The following is a 17,819-nucleotide window of genomic DNA, read 5'->3' on the forward strand; positions in this document are numbered from 1 at the left end:
GCACCGGCAATTAAACATTGCTGTTTGGACCAGCATCGGGGAGGGTCGAGCCGTCCCGTCTGCCTTTTCACATGCATCCCCTTATCGGACTGCTTGGGTGATTGATGGCGAGTGTTCCAAATGGCACCCTTTGCCCTTCATAGTGTACTACTTTGCCCAGGGCCCATTTGAACACAGCCCTATGGGCCCTGGTCAAAAGTAATGCACTACATAGGGTATAGGGTGCCATTTAGGGGGCAGACATTGAGAATGGGATCAAAACAGAGTTATATGCTGCACTGCAAATGCATGCCAAACACTCCTTTGAAAATAATTGAATCACACTCCAGTTAAAAGGCTAACTGGGGGAAACATGTTTGTTATTAAAATGCTTTATACTCACAGCTCATCCTCTGCATTTCCATACTAATGGGCAGGTAAGGGCCCTCACGCGTTCGTATTACTGGGCACACTAGGCCCACTGCCAGTGGCTTCCCTTGCTTTTAACAGAGTGCTTTCAATTCAGATCAATTTAGCCCAATTAAACTGCTTTACGTCCCACCGAGAGTGTTTCAGAGCGGCATTACAAACCACCCTTTTCAATTAAGCATGATGAAAAGATACATGACAGATCCCCTTGTTTTCATGTTTGAATATATACCATGGATGTCCTGGGTGCCCTTCTGATATCACTGTTAACTCACATTTTGTTATCAGTACATGTTATCATCTTTGGGTCACATCTTGGGTCCCTTGGCCGATAACCAACAATAGGGCCTGTGTGACTGTCTGGAGGACTGTCTGGAGAACAGAGGATAGTGTCTTACTGTTTGTCCCACAGAAAGAGGAGACCTACTAGGTGCATCACATCTGGATGTTCTCTTCCCTCAGTGCTTAGTGCCCTGCTCTCTAGATGTATGCATTGATAGAGGATCTGATTGTCTCAATATTATCGTATAGCATTGAACTGAATACTAAACTTCCCCTTTCACCAAATGTGTACTGTAGTTTCAGTGAAATTGGCTACCCCTTAATGTTTACAGTAAAGTTAATTACTGAGCTTCAATGGGCGATCAAATCTTCTGATACTGTATGTACATTTTCCTCAAATATCTCACCTAGTAGATGTTGTCATGCCTGGTAATGTTATGAAGAGGCTTTATTTATTTTCTAATGACTAATATAAATACATAGAGTAGTAGAGCTCCAGTAATTATGATCAGAGAAGCAGTTCCTATGCTTTGGTTTGTCTTTGCTCCAAACAGGGCAGTTTCCCACAAACAGAGGATATATCACAATAACACACTAGAGCACTGTGGGGTCTCAGCTGCTCACTATAGCTTCTCATTTGATGTACAACTACCAGGGGCGGACATAGTGATTTGGAGACCCCAGGCAGTGGCCACTCTGAGGGCCCCCCTCCCCCCACTCCATAAAACAAGGGGGGAAAAGGGTTTCATAGTAAAGACTGGGGCTGTTACGGTGACCGTATTACCGCTACACTGATGCTACTGATGGTCATTAGTAGCCTACCAAACTTGCTAACTGCCTGGTACGCAGCACTCTATTGTCCCTCTAATCACTCTGACATCAATGCAAATGTGATCAAAAAATCTAACACTTAATGGGGAGCACATGAGCTCCTGTTGCTCAACATTTCTACAGGCAACACAATTGAGTGAGTAAACATTGATGGTCTCTATTAAAAAGAGGTGGACCCCATCAGCTTTCAACTGGCTACTATATTTATTTTCTCAACTTTCCTAATATTAAGCACATTGCTTCTCTTTACAACAGGAGTATAGCCTACCTGGCTGGCATGAAAATTAACCTTGGGAATAGCGTGCTCCATTCGCTATTTAAGTGCATAGATTACATGTATTTTTTCCCCCTGCCTGTGTTTCCAGACAGGTGCATGGTAATGGTCCATTCTAAATCCCAAAAATGTCACACATATTATTTAGTATATGTAAAGATAAGATTAAATCAAGAGTAGTCTGAATAGCATTACATGCATAATCGCATTTGTGGTCACTTTTGAGAATGGTGTTTTCCTGCTAATGGAACATTTGCGCTTATAGCCTACTGCCATGTGCGCATTACTGTGCTTATAATGTGAAGAAATAGCCTAATCATTTATCAATATCTTCAGCTAAAATGTTCTAATCTGTTGCGACAGCCTCATTACCTAAAAAAGTTGTTTTGATGCTAGTGGTTGTATTAATTTGGGATCTATCACATCCCACAAAGCTCATGCCTTTCATGCAACTTCTTCAAATCCTCATTACAGTTGCATCATGCAGCCTTAGAATGTATTAAAAAGTATATAAAGTAAAGTATATAGCACAATGTTTGTTTCACAACTAAAGTGACATAACTCTAAATTAAGCATTTAGGAGTACCTATTTCCTTGTTAACCTATCAATACAGAATAGCCGCATGTGCGCACTTCTCCAAATCGTTTGGAGAAAACATCCTTTATATTTTATTCAGATATGTTCAATTGTATTCTTCATACTATAAAATAATATAAAGCTAATCTTGTCTGCTAAATGAAATCGTGTAGCCTACAGGCATATGGCATAGCCAGATCAGGACCTAACATCAAATAAAACTTTATTTGTCACATTCACTGAATACAACAAGTGTAGACCTCACCGTGAAATGCTTACTTACAAGCCCTTAACCAACAGTGCAGTTCAAGAAGAGTTAAGAAAATATTTATCAAATAAACTAAAGTAAAAAAATACAAAATTATAAAAGGTAACACAATAACATAACAATAACGAGGCTATATACAGGGGGTACCGGTACTGAGTCTGTGTGCGGAGGTACAGGTTAGTTGAGGTAATTTGTACATGTAGGTAGGGGTGAAGTGACTATGCATAGATAATAAACAGCGAGTAGGGGGGGGGGTCAATGCAAATAGTCAATTTGATTCATTGCTCAGCAGTCTTATGGCTTGAGGGTAGAAGCTGTTAAGGAGCCTCTTGGTCCTAGACTTGGCGTTCCGGTACCGCAGAGAAAACAGTTTATGACTTGGGTGACTGGAGTCTCTGACAATTTTATGGGCATTCCTCTGACACCGCCTATTATATAGGTCCTGGATTGCAGGAAGCTTGGCCCCAGTGATGTACTAGGCCGTACGCACTACTCTCTATAGCGCCTTAAGGTCAGATGCAGAGAAGTTGCCATACCAGGCGGTGATGCAACCAGTGCTCTTGATAGTGCAGCTGTAGAACTTTTTGAGGATCTGGGGACCCATGCCAAATCTTTTCAGTCTCCTGAGGGGGAATAGGTTTTGTCGTACCCTCTTCACGACTGTCTTGGTGTGTATGGACCATGATAGTTCGTTGGTGATGTGGACACCAAGGAACTTGAAACTCTCGACCCGCTCCACTACAGCCCTGTCGATGTTAATGGGGGCCTGTTCGGCCCGCCTTTTCCTGTAGTCCACGATCATCTCCTTTGTCTTGCTCACATTGAGGAAGAGGTTGTTGTCCTGGCACCACACTGCCAGTTCTCTGACCTCCTCCCTATAGGCTGTCTCATCGTTGTCTGTGATTAGGCCTACACTGTTGTGTCATCAGAAAACTTAATGATGGTGTTGGAGTTGTGTTTGGCCACGCAGTCGTGGGTGAACAGGGAGTACAGGAGGGTACTAAGTACACACCCCTGAGGGGCCCCAGTGTTAAGGATCAGCGTGGCAGACCTGTTGTTGCTTACTCTTACCACCTGGGGGGGTGGCCCATCAGGAAGTCCAGGATCCAGTTGCAGAGGGAGGTGTTTAGTCCCACTGTCCTTAGCTTAGTGATGAGCTTCGTGGGCACTATGGTGTTGAACGCTGTACTGTAGTCAATGAACAGCATTCTCACATTGTTGTTCCTTTTGTCCAGGTGGAAAAGGTGTGGAGTGTGGAGTGCGATTGAGATTGCGTCAACTGAATAACATAAGGATAACTCAGAGTAAGCTAGTAAGTTCTTCTGAAACAGACTACATTTTCTTCATTTCATGTTTCTTTAGACCCGTCTAAAATAAATAATGGATTTATTGTGATGGTGTAGGCTATATTACATGGATTTATTAGGCTTTTTAAAATGTAGATGTTTCAAAATGCTATCTGGCCAAAAAGAGTATGACATGCAATAGTCTTTTTGGCCAGAAAGCATCAGATACATGGTCTACATGTAGTAAGACAGCGCCGTTTTTTCTCGCTCAGATGCTTTCTCCGTTGAGATAGTTCCAGCCTCTTGCGAAATTAAGGAAAGTTTGTGGGTGCACAGTACACTGTTTGGATGATGTAATTATGGGCTACACATACATGTCCTCTGCCTGGGGGGGAGGGAGGTTATGCCCCGCTCATGACACCGCTCGATGATGTGAGGCCTGAGGCAATTGCCACTTCTGCCTATTGGTAAGTCCGTTACTGCTGACCTAGAAAAAAACATGGCTTACATTTTCCCCATTGAGTCCGTTCAATACTGTGACCTTGGGACTTATGTAGCAGAGAGCAAATCCCTTTAATTTATGTTTCTATTTGGGCCTCTACAGTGCGAATTGAAACAAGGTTGACTACCAATAATAATGAATAATGACAAGTCATTTAAAGAGGGTGGCGTGTGGGAACTACACGGCCACTGGCAAGGTTGGGGTTTTCAGCAATAAAAGCAGGAGCTTTGCTGCTCACAAGATTGTCTACTCTGGCCTTATATATATATATATACATTTCAGTTGAATGCATTCAGTTGTACAACGGACTTGGTATCCCCCTCTCCTTATCCCTTTCCCTTATACCAGACTAGCCTGTGGTTATTGTCAATGCAGTCATATAGGCTAACCTTGGTCAAGACTGCCCCCACCTGGTAGAGTGTTGAACCAGCAGAGGATTGTCACTGATGCTCTCCCTGAGGATGGGCAGATTTGACTTGTCTAAGGTCATGAATTGAAATCTCCTATGTGAGGTGGGTATAGTGTTGATGACTTGCTAAAACAGTGTCATAATGAATCAGTCAATATACGGCACAGAGTCAACAGATCTCGGGCTGCCCACCCAGATGTCCTCTCTCAGATGTGTTTGTGGAGGAGCTTAGGGCTCAGTCCAAACTGTGAAATCACATAGAAGCCCCACTCGAGTGAGGCCACACACCTAAATGAATAGGGATCGTCTTGGTCCTGCCTTAGGAATCTTGCTTTAGTTGGAATCCACATCGTAAAGTCGTAAAATGTGACGGATTCCCCAAATAATATGCAGTATTATATGAATGAAACAGAATAGCAGACTGCTAAGCAGACGTTTTACCGGAAGTAAAAGACTTCATAATATAACAGACACAAGAAAAATAGTAAGCAGAACTGATCACAATACATGGTGAGAGTTCTTGTGTATCTACTTGCGCATGCGAGTCCTACTTTCACATTGTGTGTACTCATGAATATCTGTGCATAGTAGTGCGATCCACTTGATTAACTTTTGTGTGCCTAGCTGCTTTTCTACAGCAGTCGATGGGATCCATTCAGGCCTCAGATAAGTTCGCTCTGTCTGTCACAATAACGGTCTTTCAGCTGCCTATCTATCGAAGCTGTAATGGCCCTTTTCTTCCCCCGTCTGTGTGCCCTGCACATTCAGCTCCAGTCAGGTGGCCTTGGAGCATTAGGCCCAGTGGAGTCGTTATGTTCTATATTCAAGTATTCAATACTTTAATGTCCTTTCTGCACACATTTATCCCAGGTTTCTACGATTTATGTTTCGAAAGTCAAATAAGTATGGGCACAAGGTCCAACATGGGTTAACGCGGCTGTGTCGCTTCGGAGACCGGGTGTACCGGTTTCTCTTTGAACGTGGTCTTCTACTAGTCCCCTTTTACGTAGATTGTGCTGTGCAGTCTGGGAATGTAACATTTGAGACCGCAGTGTGATCATGGACACATGCTTGAAAACGTTCCACAACCACAGTTCATTATTCCACTTATCTCACGATTTTAGCATAGAAATAGGAATGCCCGCTGTGTGCCCGCTATAACAAACAGCCCTTATCAACATGACATCCGAGTGTGTACTGTACACAGTAAATAATACCCACTGTACAGGGCATTACTTTTGACCAGTCACATGGGCCCCGGTCAAAAGTGGTACACTGTATTGGGAATAGGGTGCCGTTTGGGACGGAACCAGGCGGACACCATAACAACTTCTGTCCCCAATAAGTGATTTGTCAACTAAGTTATTCAGCCCGAGGCCAAAGCCCCGTGCTGTGATTTAAACAGATCTCTCTGTCATTAGGCTGGGAAACTTTGGCTTTGACATGAAAGCTACGTGACACCAGTAAGAGCGACAGTTCTGCCCAATCAGTGCCGGCACCCCGGGGGGGTGACCATATTCCCCACTTAGGGGACTTGCATATTGGTACTGCTCAGTTGGCACGTTTTTCTTGTTCTCTCAGTTCACAGCTAGATCAGAGACTGCTAAGCAGACGTGCGATAATGACATGGATTTGGTTGTGTTTAGGGCCCACGGCAGGGGAGGTGGGGCACTAAGCAGCCAGAGCTACTGAACCTGCAACTGTAGACCATCTCATTATATCACTAATATGGCTCACAAACAAAGGCATCGATAAGGAAAAGTCACTAATGAGAAAACACACGCTAAATAGGAGCTCTCTGAACTGCCCTGGCTGCTTTCAACAGGCACACACAACATCAACAGGCACACACAACATCAACAGGCGCACACAACATCAACAGGCGCACACCACATCAACAGGCACACACAACATCAACAGGCACACACAACATCAACAGGCGCACACAACATCAACAGGCTCACACAACATCAACAGGCACACAACATCAACAGGCGCACACAACATCAACAGGCGCACACAACATCAACAGGCGCACACAACATCAACAGGCACACACAACATCAACAGGCACACACAACATCAACAGGCACACACAACATCAACAGGCGCACACAACATCAACAGGCTGACCGACACACACACGAACACAAAATGCAGGATATTTCACTTAGGCCTTCCGTTATCTTCTTCTTACTGCAGCTTTATCCATCCCTTGTAGAGGGACAATAATAACGATGATAAATAACTGGGAAGAAAAAGCCTTCAATGACTGAAGAAGAAAGGGCGATAGACCAATGACAGGACAGGAGAAACCAGGAGTCATACCATCTATCTACTTTGCCTTATCACAAAATCATGGCCTTCTTTGGGGAATTATACATCCAGGCCTACTGTATGTGCAACATGAACAAGAAACACAGATAGTTGCCGCCTATTACACATTCTGAGGATGGTAAACAATGCAAATGCTGTAAAATAAAAATGGCAGCCAGAGATCGATTTAGCAGAGCAGAGGCTTCTGTTATGCCTCCTCCTAGCTGCCAAATTATTCCAGTCCCACTCATTCACTCCAAGCCCTCATCCCTAATCATCTGCCCACACTACTATGACTGCCAGCCACCGCTGCCTCTCTATACACATGGAACAGGAAAGGGGGATTATTGCACAGTTTGCTGTGAATGAATGAGAGATCCTTCAAATGTAATGGTGCTCTTAAATGATTCATTAGCACAACCGTGTATTCAGGAGGGAAGAATTCACCCCTTTTTTTAGGAAATCTATCCAGATGTAAAATGAGGACACAGTGAAGGGGGCATTCACATTCAGTTCTGTTAGCCAGGGCATTGAGTAATAGGAACCAATAAATACTCTCTGGTTAATGATGTTGTCAGTGGGGATAATTTATGCTAGAGAGCAACACAAAAGAAGATTGTCCACAAATAACTATTGCTTTTTCCATCCTCATTAAGAAAGACTGAATGCTACTGTTTAGTGCCCGCAGCAGCAAAGCTACTCTTTGTCCCATTGATAGAGGCCATTGTGTGTACGGAATCTACGGATGACTGTGTCACGATTCCGGAAGCTATGAAACGGATGGAGGATGATAAGCCAATCAATCATTTAGTGTAGAGAGATTGATGCCTTTGGATTTCACAGCACAAAACTGTACTATAGTGACATCAGGCCTCATTCATTTACTAAAGTGTTTCCTTACTGTATGTGCAGTTTATTCTCAAATGAATACAACGTTTTATTTATTTATCCCTTATTTAACTTGGGAAGTTACTTTGAGATTGTTCTTTTTCAAGTGAGCCCTGAATGTAGGTCTTTAGTAGAGGGTTTAAAGTAGGGTAGGATTTAGGGTAAATGTACTTCAAATGTTTTTAACATAGTTTTTTTTGTCATATTAATCCCTTATACCATAAGATGTAAAAAAATAAATAAAGAGCTTCTTAAATCGAAACCATAGATTGCACGCCTTCCATTATCAAGCTGTCATTTTATATGCACATTGAACAGCATTACATTTATTCAATTTATTCTTTATCACAATTCTCCTTGACCTCACCTGAAATGCATTTGTGAAATAGCTTTTAGTAATTGCATCCATTTCACTGTAGCTCACTGGTTTGGCGTTGAAGTGTTTTTTTTTCCCCCAACAAAATTCCAGCATGAATCTAGTCCCATGCAGTTGAAAGGGAAATGTGTAAATATGTAAAACTTCCAACCAATTATCATTGGATAGTGCCTCCACATCAATTAAATTAATTTCCAATTATTTTCAAGACACAAATGACATATTTCACAGGCGCAACATGTCAAGGCACATTTCATTAGACCATTATACTGTATATTTGGAGACAAATCATTTTGGTCAGTCAGTAAAAAAGGACAGATAGCTTTCCAGTGGACTCTCAAAAGCATTTAGTTTAGTACTGTAGCCGCCTCGGTCAAGTTCTATCTGCTCCTTTCTCTTGTCGCGGGGGTACAATAACAAGCATCCTCCGCAGACAGAGGCAGTCGTGTACGTCAGTGGAGGCTGCTAAGGGGAGGACGGCATAATAACGGCTACGGCGAAGCGAATGGAATGGCATCAAGAGGATGAATGTAATACCATTCCCCTCAAGCCATTACCATGAGCCCATCCTCCCCAATTAAGGTGCCACCAACCACCTGTGGTGTTTCGTGTAAGTCTCCAGATAGAGTGCAGCCTTCTGCAGAATCACCACAATCCAGACAGTGTGCCCTAGAGCAGAGAGAGCTCCAACCATGACCACCCCCAATCACAGAATTTGCATATAACAGTTGAACACAGTAGAGGGTGGAAAACTAAGCAACTTCTCTCTCACTCAGAAACACTAAGGGCACGTTGGACTCGGAGAGCAATGAAAACCAACAACACAGATCTCTGAACACTTACGGCAAGATCAATATGCTGCAGAACTGTAGCAAATCTTTAGATCTTTAGATCCAGAAACATCCGTTTGGGGTCACTGTTGCTCGCCTGCTCATTTGTCACAAAAGAGGACTTTGAGCTGCTTAGCAGTACGTGTAGCTAAAGCAGTCCCAGTGGGCACGGGGGCAGACCACCAACACATTCGGCCACCATGCTGTGTAAACAGATCAAAACAAAAGCACAAAGATGCTTGCCGCGGGAGCTCTATAGTTCCCTCAACCTCTGGCTTCATTTGCTTCTACCCTGCAGGCATCTAGCTGTGTCCCCTTGGACTGGAACCATCCGTTATTGTGACACAGTAACAGTGACTAAATGCCCTTTTTGGGGAGAATATTCCAGTTGATTGTCCCTACTCCCAGTGGGCAGCTGTGTCAATACACATGTCTTTCTGGATTCTTACTGTTATATCAGCCTTCTGCATATTTCAGTGAAATTTTACATTAACATGACATTGTGTTATCATTATAAAATTATACCAAGCGAGAGAAAAAGAGTTAGCTACCTCTTGAAGGAAAGAAATTCATACAAGAACATCACCTGGTGTTGAGGGTAATCCACACAAAAAACATGAGTGGTGACACTACAAATATGGCTTAAGAGAGGACATTAAAAAAGCCATGAACCAATGGCTCGTCTGATGTAAAAATGAAAAACTAAAATGGGATTTCTTTTGTGACAGGATTAGCATTCCACCCCAAAGCGGGGATTGTTGGGGAGAGGGGTGGCAAGGCCACTTCAGCATGCCCGCTCAGAGCTGAAAGCACTGGGAGCCCAGTAGTAAGTGATGCTCCGGCTCATTTCAATGGGCACTTAGAGACTCAGCCTCTCGTCCACATACTGTGAAAATGTATCTGTAGTGCTGCCCTGTGAGTAAGTGTGTATCCATGTGTCCCTTCGTCAATGTCAAAAACCTTGCTGTACCTATTGCTGTGCTTTGAGGCACTCTTCCGTCCTGCACACTTTGAGTTCATTTGGAACATGAACTATAGTACACACAAAATACAGCTCTCTCAGAATGGCACCATGTAAACTTTGAGTTGTGTGATGCAGTTAAATGTACAATATATTGATCACGGTTTCCTGCTTTAAAAAGTATAATGTAATGGGTTAGTTACAGTGTGTTAAACTGCTTGCTTATTCCAACTCTAATTTTACTGCTCTAGCCCTCTGACTTTAATCCGAAACACAATCAACTGTCTCTCTAGAATCAGGATGCGGACCAAATGGAACCCTATTCCCTACATAGTCTCTGGTCAAAAGTAGTGCACTATGGGCCCACTTTATAGGGAACCGGGTGCCATTTGGAATGCATCCTCAGTCTAGCTTCCTCCTCCAGCCTACCAAGACTTTGCGGTGACTCATAAGCAGGAACCCACGACAAAAGCTATATAATCTACCGTATTGTTTCCAGCCCAATTCCATGTTGTATTCCTGATTTAACTTTGTTGTGGGATCTATTACGATAAGACCGGTAATCAACACAGGACCTTGATGGCCCACTCCTTCACTAGCCATTTGACATTTAAGAATGACAACAGGCACACCAGAAGGTGCCTGGAAGGGAAAAGCCAAAGAAGATGCATAAAATGGATACAAATTTCCATGCTAAAAAAATCTGTAAAATCCTTTAGGAAATGTGGTGAAGGGCTTAGTTATGTACCGTCTAGCTCCTATTCGAGTCATCATCAACACTCTGATCTGAAGAACAACTTAATGTAGCACTCGCTCAGTAAGCACTTACAACACATACAGGTATGCTTTCAATGTCACCCCTCTCTCCCTCGGGCCTAATTAAAGCACATAGATCTATGTGAACCCTGCTCCATCAAAATGTTGTTACCACTCCCTGCCCACATACAACCATGTATCTGTCCCCTCAGACAGCCCTGTGCTAGCCTACTTTCTTCAGTCGGGCGGCTGGGGCTGTGTGGATGTCACAGCTAATCCTGGGGGAGTTCTCACATTGTGTCTCAGCAAACAGGCGGTCAGAGCCATTAAAAAGACATGCTTTGGTTAAACATCTATTAGCAGAACACTGCCCAGGCCCCTAGAGATTCTCCTATTGGTCAGAACGACTCCACGCTCAGGGGAGGGAGGGGTTCTGTTCGAAACGATTTCTCCCACAGCTGTTCGGTGTTACATCATTAGTCATCTGCTCCATAGAAAGTGTTACCGTCCAAAGGCGCTCTATGGAGGCTGTATTTGGGGATCGTCAGTTCACATTAGCAGAGGAAAGGTGGAAGAAAATAATATATAACTACTGTGAAATAGCTGTTTTCCTATCAATTTTACAACCTCCCAGTGAACAAAAGAGCCAAACCCAACATCTACATGTGGAAACTGGAAGAGACAACAAAATGGAAGAGTGCTCTCTCCAGTTGGCTGTTCCGTCAGCTGTTGACATATGCTACAAACATCCTTATGGTATTGTCAGTGCTCTCCAAGGCCTGCTCTGGTGAAGACCACTGTTCACTGGTGGCTGTATGTGTGGGGGAGAATAAGAACACTAAGCTTAAGAAAGTGACCAAGAAGCGGGTTAGATTAGGGAGATGTGCTGTATTAAGGCTGGTCTTGGTGAACGTAGTATACTACATTACAAAAGCATAATAAGAGTGTAGTAAACGACAAAGACAAAGCTGTCTCCAAATATCTGGTATAAAGTGGTACACTGCCATTGTAGTCAAGCAGAATGAATTAAATCTCATTACAATCTAATTATATTAAACTGCTAGAGGAGAAGATAATTTCTATTAGACATCCAAACACTCCCATCCATATGAATTTAGTCAGTGAAGCATTTTTTTTTTTTTGGGGGGGGGCTCTATACTCCAGCATTTTGGATTTGAGATCAAATGTTTCATATTACTTGAAGCACTTTGAGATTCTATGATTAGCGCTACAGAAGTTTAATACATGAAAATGCTAACCTGCTATTGGTAATGGTGAGAGGTTAGCATGTTTTGTTGTAGCCTCTGTAACCTTCTCAATCGTCATTATTCTTGGTTCTCTCCTGATTTTTCTTAATCGTGGCATTTACAGGATTAATTTTAGAAGTGTTGAGAAACATCTTATCTATTCACTTAGAATAGATAACTACTCCAGACATCATTCACCATTCAGTTCCTATTGGGCAAAACGCAACCAAAACCAACTGCAAATGCATCCATCGAGTTTGTAGGGTCACCAGATTGATGTAATCATTGTGTACTAGGAATATAGGACCAAATACTAAACGTTAGACCACTTCAATACCCTATAAGTGAATTTGTCCAAATACTTATGACTTATTTAAAATGGGGCAACTTGATACATGAAGTGTTTTCATATCTGAACAGTAAAACAGAAAAGGTGACATTCTGTACTGTCGCCTCATAGGAAACATTTGATCGTAAATCCAAAATTCTGGATTACAGAGAAATAATTTTAAAAATGCTTCACTGTCCAAATAAATATGGAGGTGAGTATAGGAGAATAAAGGCCTCCTTCGTCTAGTTCATTTCAGAGCGGGGTTGGATGACCAGCTCAGGGAAGCCTGTGCGATGGTCCATCTGTCTGTCAAACAGCAGATCAGAGGCCTCACCGATGACCACCTCAGCCGTGGTGAACACCTCCAGGTCTCCCAGTACATGTCCTCCCAACGTCTTCCCCTCCTTGTCGGCCAGGCAGATGTGGAGGTGAGCCTCCTTGTTCAGCGTGCCCACCAGCGACACGATCTCAAAGCGCTCGTCAAGATGGATCACCTGGAAACAGGTTGGAGGAGAAAACACAAGGTTATTACAGTGCCTTCGGAAAGTATTCAGACCCCTTGACTTTTTTCCCACATTTTGTTATGTTACAGCCTTATTATAAAATGCATTAATGATTACATTTAAATAAAAAAATCTACACACAATACCCCATAATGACAAAATGAAAACAGGTTTTTAGAAATGTTTATACATTTGTAAAAAACAAACCCAAATACATTATTTACATAAGTATTCAGAACCTTTGCTATGAGACTCTAAATTGAGCTCAGGTGCATCCTGTTTCCATTGATCGTACTTGAGATGTTTCGACAACTTGATTGGAATCCACCTGTGGTAAATTCAATTGATTGGACATGATTTGGAAAGGCACACACCTGTCTATATAAAGGTCCCAGATGACAGTGCACGTCAGGGAAAAAAACAAACAAAAAAAACAAGCCATGAGGTCTATTTACTATACAGGATTACAGTCGATTTTCGTCACTTCCGGTCACAACTTGCATCCTTGTTGACGTGTTGCTGTGCGTTCTGTTGCCAACATTAATTTGCTACCTGACAACTTTACGGTTTTTACTTTTTAATTACCGTTTATATTTTTTGTTTTTCCCTCTCTCAACTTTTTTCACCCCGGACAAGGTTCGTCAGGACTTCCAACAGTTGATGCTAAGTAGTAACATTAACATGATGCCTTCTAATTGCAGTCGCTGTACTCATAATATATAGGAAAACGATCGCCTTACGGCGAGGATAGCTGTGCTGCGAGCCCAGCTTCAGACGCAATCTTTAGGCAATTGTAATTTCAGTGTAGGAAAATGTGAAACGGCGTCTGTGCCACCAGTAAGTACAGATAGTAACGTTAGTACAAATCCCCTCGTGCAGTCCCTGCAGCCGGACAACTTTCTCATGGCTTCTGGAGGGAAATGCTGTAGGAGCGCTCAACCGGTGTCACTCATTCAGCCGACAGAAACTTTCAACCGGTTCTCCCCATTAAGCAGCGAGTCGGAGTCTGAGGCCAAGCCTTCTCTGGTCTCTACTCCTCCCGTTACGGGGTCTGAGACGCCAAAGTCTTCCACCATTAGCTCTGACAAATTGAAAACCCTAGTCATTGGCGACTCCATTACCCAAAACTAATCATCCAGCGATCATACACTGTTTACCAGTGTCACGCCCTGGTCTTAGTATTTTGTGTTTTCTTTATTATTTTGGTCAGGCCAGGGTGTGACATGGGTTTATTATGTGGTGTGTTTAGTCTTGTTTTTTTGTAGGTATTGGGATTGTGGTATAGTGGGGTTTTCTAGAAAAGTCTATGGTTGCCTGAAGTGGTTCTCAATCAGAGGCAGGTGTTTATCGTTGTCTCTGATTGGGAACCATATTTAGGCAGCCATATTCTTTGAGTGTTTCGTGGGGTGATTGTTCCTGTCTCTGTGTTAGTTTGCACCAGCATAGGCTGTTTCGGTTTTCATGTTACGTTTATTGTTTTTGTATTGTTCGTGTTTATTCGGTTATTAAACATGTATCAAAATTACCACGCTGCATTTTGGTCCAATCCTTGCTACACCTCCTCGTCAGAGGAGGAGACAGAAGAAAACCGTAACAGAATCACCCACCACAAAAGGACCAAGCGGCGTGGTGGCAGCAGGAGCAACAAGGTCTGGATTATACGACTTGGGAGGAAATAGACAGGTGGGCGGTCGACCCAGGGAGAGTGCCGGAGCCCGCCTGGGATTCGCTGGAGCAGTGCGAGGAAGGTTATAGGAGAATGGAGTTGGAGAAACGAACACGGCGGCGTGGAAGGAAGCCCGAGAGTCAGCCCCAAACATTTCTTGGGAGGGGGCACAGGGAGAGTGTGGCAGAGTCAGGAGTCAGACCTGAGCCAACTCCCCCTGTTTATCGTGAGGAGCCAAGGAGGAGACCAGAACCAGAGCCGGTGTTGGAGGTGAGTGAAGCAGAGACTGTGAAGGAGTTAATGGGGAAATTGGAGGAGAGAGTTATGAGGGAGTTGCTGTGTTGGTGCTTTAGGCACGGAATTCGCCCGACGGAGCGTGTCGGGGATTTGATGGCACCTGGGTCAGCGCTCCATACTCGTCCTGAGGTGCGTGTTAGTCGGCTGGTGAAGATTGTGCCAGCCTCACGCACCAGGCCTCCTGTGCACCTCCCTAGCCTTCCACTTCCTGTGCCAGCCCTGCTCTCAAGATCTCCAGTACGCCTTCACGGTCCAGGCCATCCTGTGCCACCTCCAGACACCAGCCCTCCGGTGGCAGCTCCCCGCACCAGGCTTCCTGTGCGTGTTCTCGGCCCAGTACCACCAGTGCCAGCACCACGCACCAGGCCTTCAGTGCGCTTCGCCTGTCCAGCGCTGCCAGAGCCTTCCTCCTCTCCAGCGCTGCCGGAGTCTCCCGCCTGTTTAGCGCTGCCAGAGCCTTCCTCCTCTCCAGCGCTGCCGGAGTCTCCTGCCTGTTTAGCGCTGCCAGAGCCTTCCTCCTCTACAGCGATGCTGGAGTCTCCTGGTTGTTCAGCGCTGCCAGTCTGCATGGAGCAGCCAGAGCCACCAGTCTGCATGGAGCAGCCAGAGCCGCCAGTCTGCATGGAGCAGCCAGAGCCGCCAGTCTGCATGGAGCAGCCAGAGCCACCAGTCTGCATGGAGCAGCCAGAGCCGCCAGTCAGCATGGAGCAGCCAGAGCCGCCAGTCTGCATGGAGCAGCCAGAGCCGCCAGTCAGCATGGAGCCGCCAGGCAGCCAGGATCTTCCAGATCCGCCAGTCAGCCAGGATCCGCCAGTCAGCCAGGATCTTCCAGATCCGTCAGTCAGACAGGATCCGCCAGTCAGCCAGGATCTTCCAGACCTGCCAGTCAGCCAGGATCCGCCAGTCAGCCAGGATCTGCCGGAACCGCCAGTCAGCCAGGATCTGCCGGAACCACCAGCCAGCCAGGATCTGCCAGAGCCAACTACCTGCCTGAGCTTCCTCTCAGTACTGAGCTTCCTCTCAGTGCTGAGCTTCCTCTCAGTGCTGAGCTTCCCCTCAGTCCTGAGCTTCCCCTCAGTCCCGAGCTACCCCTCAGTCCCGAGCTTCCCCTCAGTCCCGAGCTTCCCCTCAGTCCCGAGCTACCCCTCAGTCCAGTGGGGTCCTTGGTGAGGGTTATTAGGCCAAGGTCGGCGGCGAGGGTCGCCAATCTAAGGACTCGATGCAAGGGGACTAAGACTTTGTTGGAGTGGGGTCCACGTCCCGCGCCGGAGCCGCCCCCGTGGACAGACGCCCCCCTGGACCCTCCCCTATGGGTTTAGGTGTGCGGCCGGGAGTCCGCACCTGGGGGGGGGTTCTGTCACGCCCTGGTCTTAGTATTTTGTGTTTTCTTTATTATTTTGGTCAGGCCAGGGTGTGACATGGGTTTATTATGTGGTGTGTTTAGTCTTGCTTTTTTGTTGTTGTAGGTATTGGGACTGTGGTATAGTGGGGATTTCTAGAAAAGTCTATGGTTGCCTGAAGTGGTTCTCAATCAGAGGCAGGTGTTTATCGTTGTCTCTGATTGGGAACCATATTTAGGCAGCCATATTCTTTGAGTGTTTTGTGGGGTGATTGTTCCTGTCTCTGTGTTAGTTTGCACCAGCATAGGCTGTTTCGGTTTTCATGTTATGTTTATTGTTTTTGTATTGTTCGTGTTTATTCGGTTATTAAACATGTATCAAAATTACCACGCTGCATTTTGGTCCGATCCTTGCTAGAAGAAAAAGAAGAAAACCGTAACAACCAGGGGGCAGGGCTACCGATGTTAAGGCTAATCTGAAGATGGTGCTGGCTAAGGCTAAAACTGGTGAGTGTAGAAAGTATAGAGATATTGTTATCCACGTCGGCACAATGATGTTAGGATGAAACAGTCAGAGGTCACCAAGCGCAACATAGCTTCAGCGTGTAAATCAGCTAGAAAGATGTTTCTGCATCGAGTAATTGTCTCTGGCCCCCTCCCAGTTAGGGGGAGTGATGAGCTCTACAGCAGAGTCTCACAACTCAATCGCTGGTTGAAAACGGTTTTCTGCCACTCCCAAAATATAGAATTTGTGGATAATTGGCCCTCTTTCTGGGACTCACCCACAAACAGGACCAAGCCTGGCCTGCTGAGGAGTTGACGGACTCCATCCTAGCTGGAGGGGTGCTCTCATCTTATCTACCAACATAGACAGGGCTCTAACTCCTCTAGCTCCACAAAGCCATCCTCTCTTGGGGAATGCTGCTTTTTAGTTAGCTTTGCGACAGTATCAAAAATAAATTTCGGATCGTTCTGTTAGCCAGCCTGCCAGCTTAGTGGAGTCAGCTCCGCTATCCCCTATCCTCATTGAGACCGTGTCTGTGCCTCGACCTAGGTTGGGCAAAACTAAACATGGCGGTGTTCGCCTTAGCAATCTCACTAGAATAAAGACCTCCTCCATTCCTGCCATTATCGAAAGAGATCATGATACCTCACATCTCAAAATAGGGCTACTTAATGTTAGATCCTTCACTTCAAAGGCAGTTTTATAGTGTAACGTTCAATGAGTGAAAAGGTGTGGAGTCAGGCGCAGAAAGCAAAAGGATGTGGGAAAAACACGCTTCAATGTCCAGGAAAAATAACATGAACAAAAGTAGATAAACAAATGATCAGAAATAATAACAGACAGCGCGAAATGCAAACAAAAATCACTCAAACACAAAACAGACGAACAAGCCCGCACGAAACAGAAGCGGGCTGAACAAACTTAAATAACCCCACCCTAACAACCAAACAAGAAACAGGTGATACCA

At 44.8% G+C, this 17,819-nt stretch overlaps 1 protein-coding gene across 2 annotated transcripts in view; it reads right to left on the minus strand.

Moving 5' to 3' along the window:
* Positions 1 to 8,407: 8,407 nt before the first annotated feature.
* LOC112217474 (bifunctional protein GlmU) overlaps positions 8,408 to 17,819 on the minus strand; it is a 32,744-nt gene continuing 23,332 nt past the window's right edge. For both annotated transcript variants that reach the window (XM_042300637.1, XM_042300638.1), the window contains exon 3: positions 8,408 to 13,036. In XM_042300637.1, coding sequence (XP_042156571.1) covers positions 12,785 to 13,036 — 252 coding nt within the window. In that variant the 3' untranslated portion in view covers positions 8,408 to 12,784. The remainder of the gene's footprint in view (positions 13,037 to 17,819) is intronic.

The sequence above is a fragment of the Oncorhynchus tshawytscha genome, linkage group LG18 (genome assembly GCF_018296145.1).
Source record: "Oncorhynchus tshawytscha isolate Ot180627B linkage group LG18, Otsh_v2.0, whole genome shotgun sequence".
Lineage (NCBI taxonomy): Eukaryota > Metazoa > Chordata > Actinopteri > Salmoniformes > Salmonidae > Oncorhynchus > Oncorhynchus tshawytscha.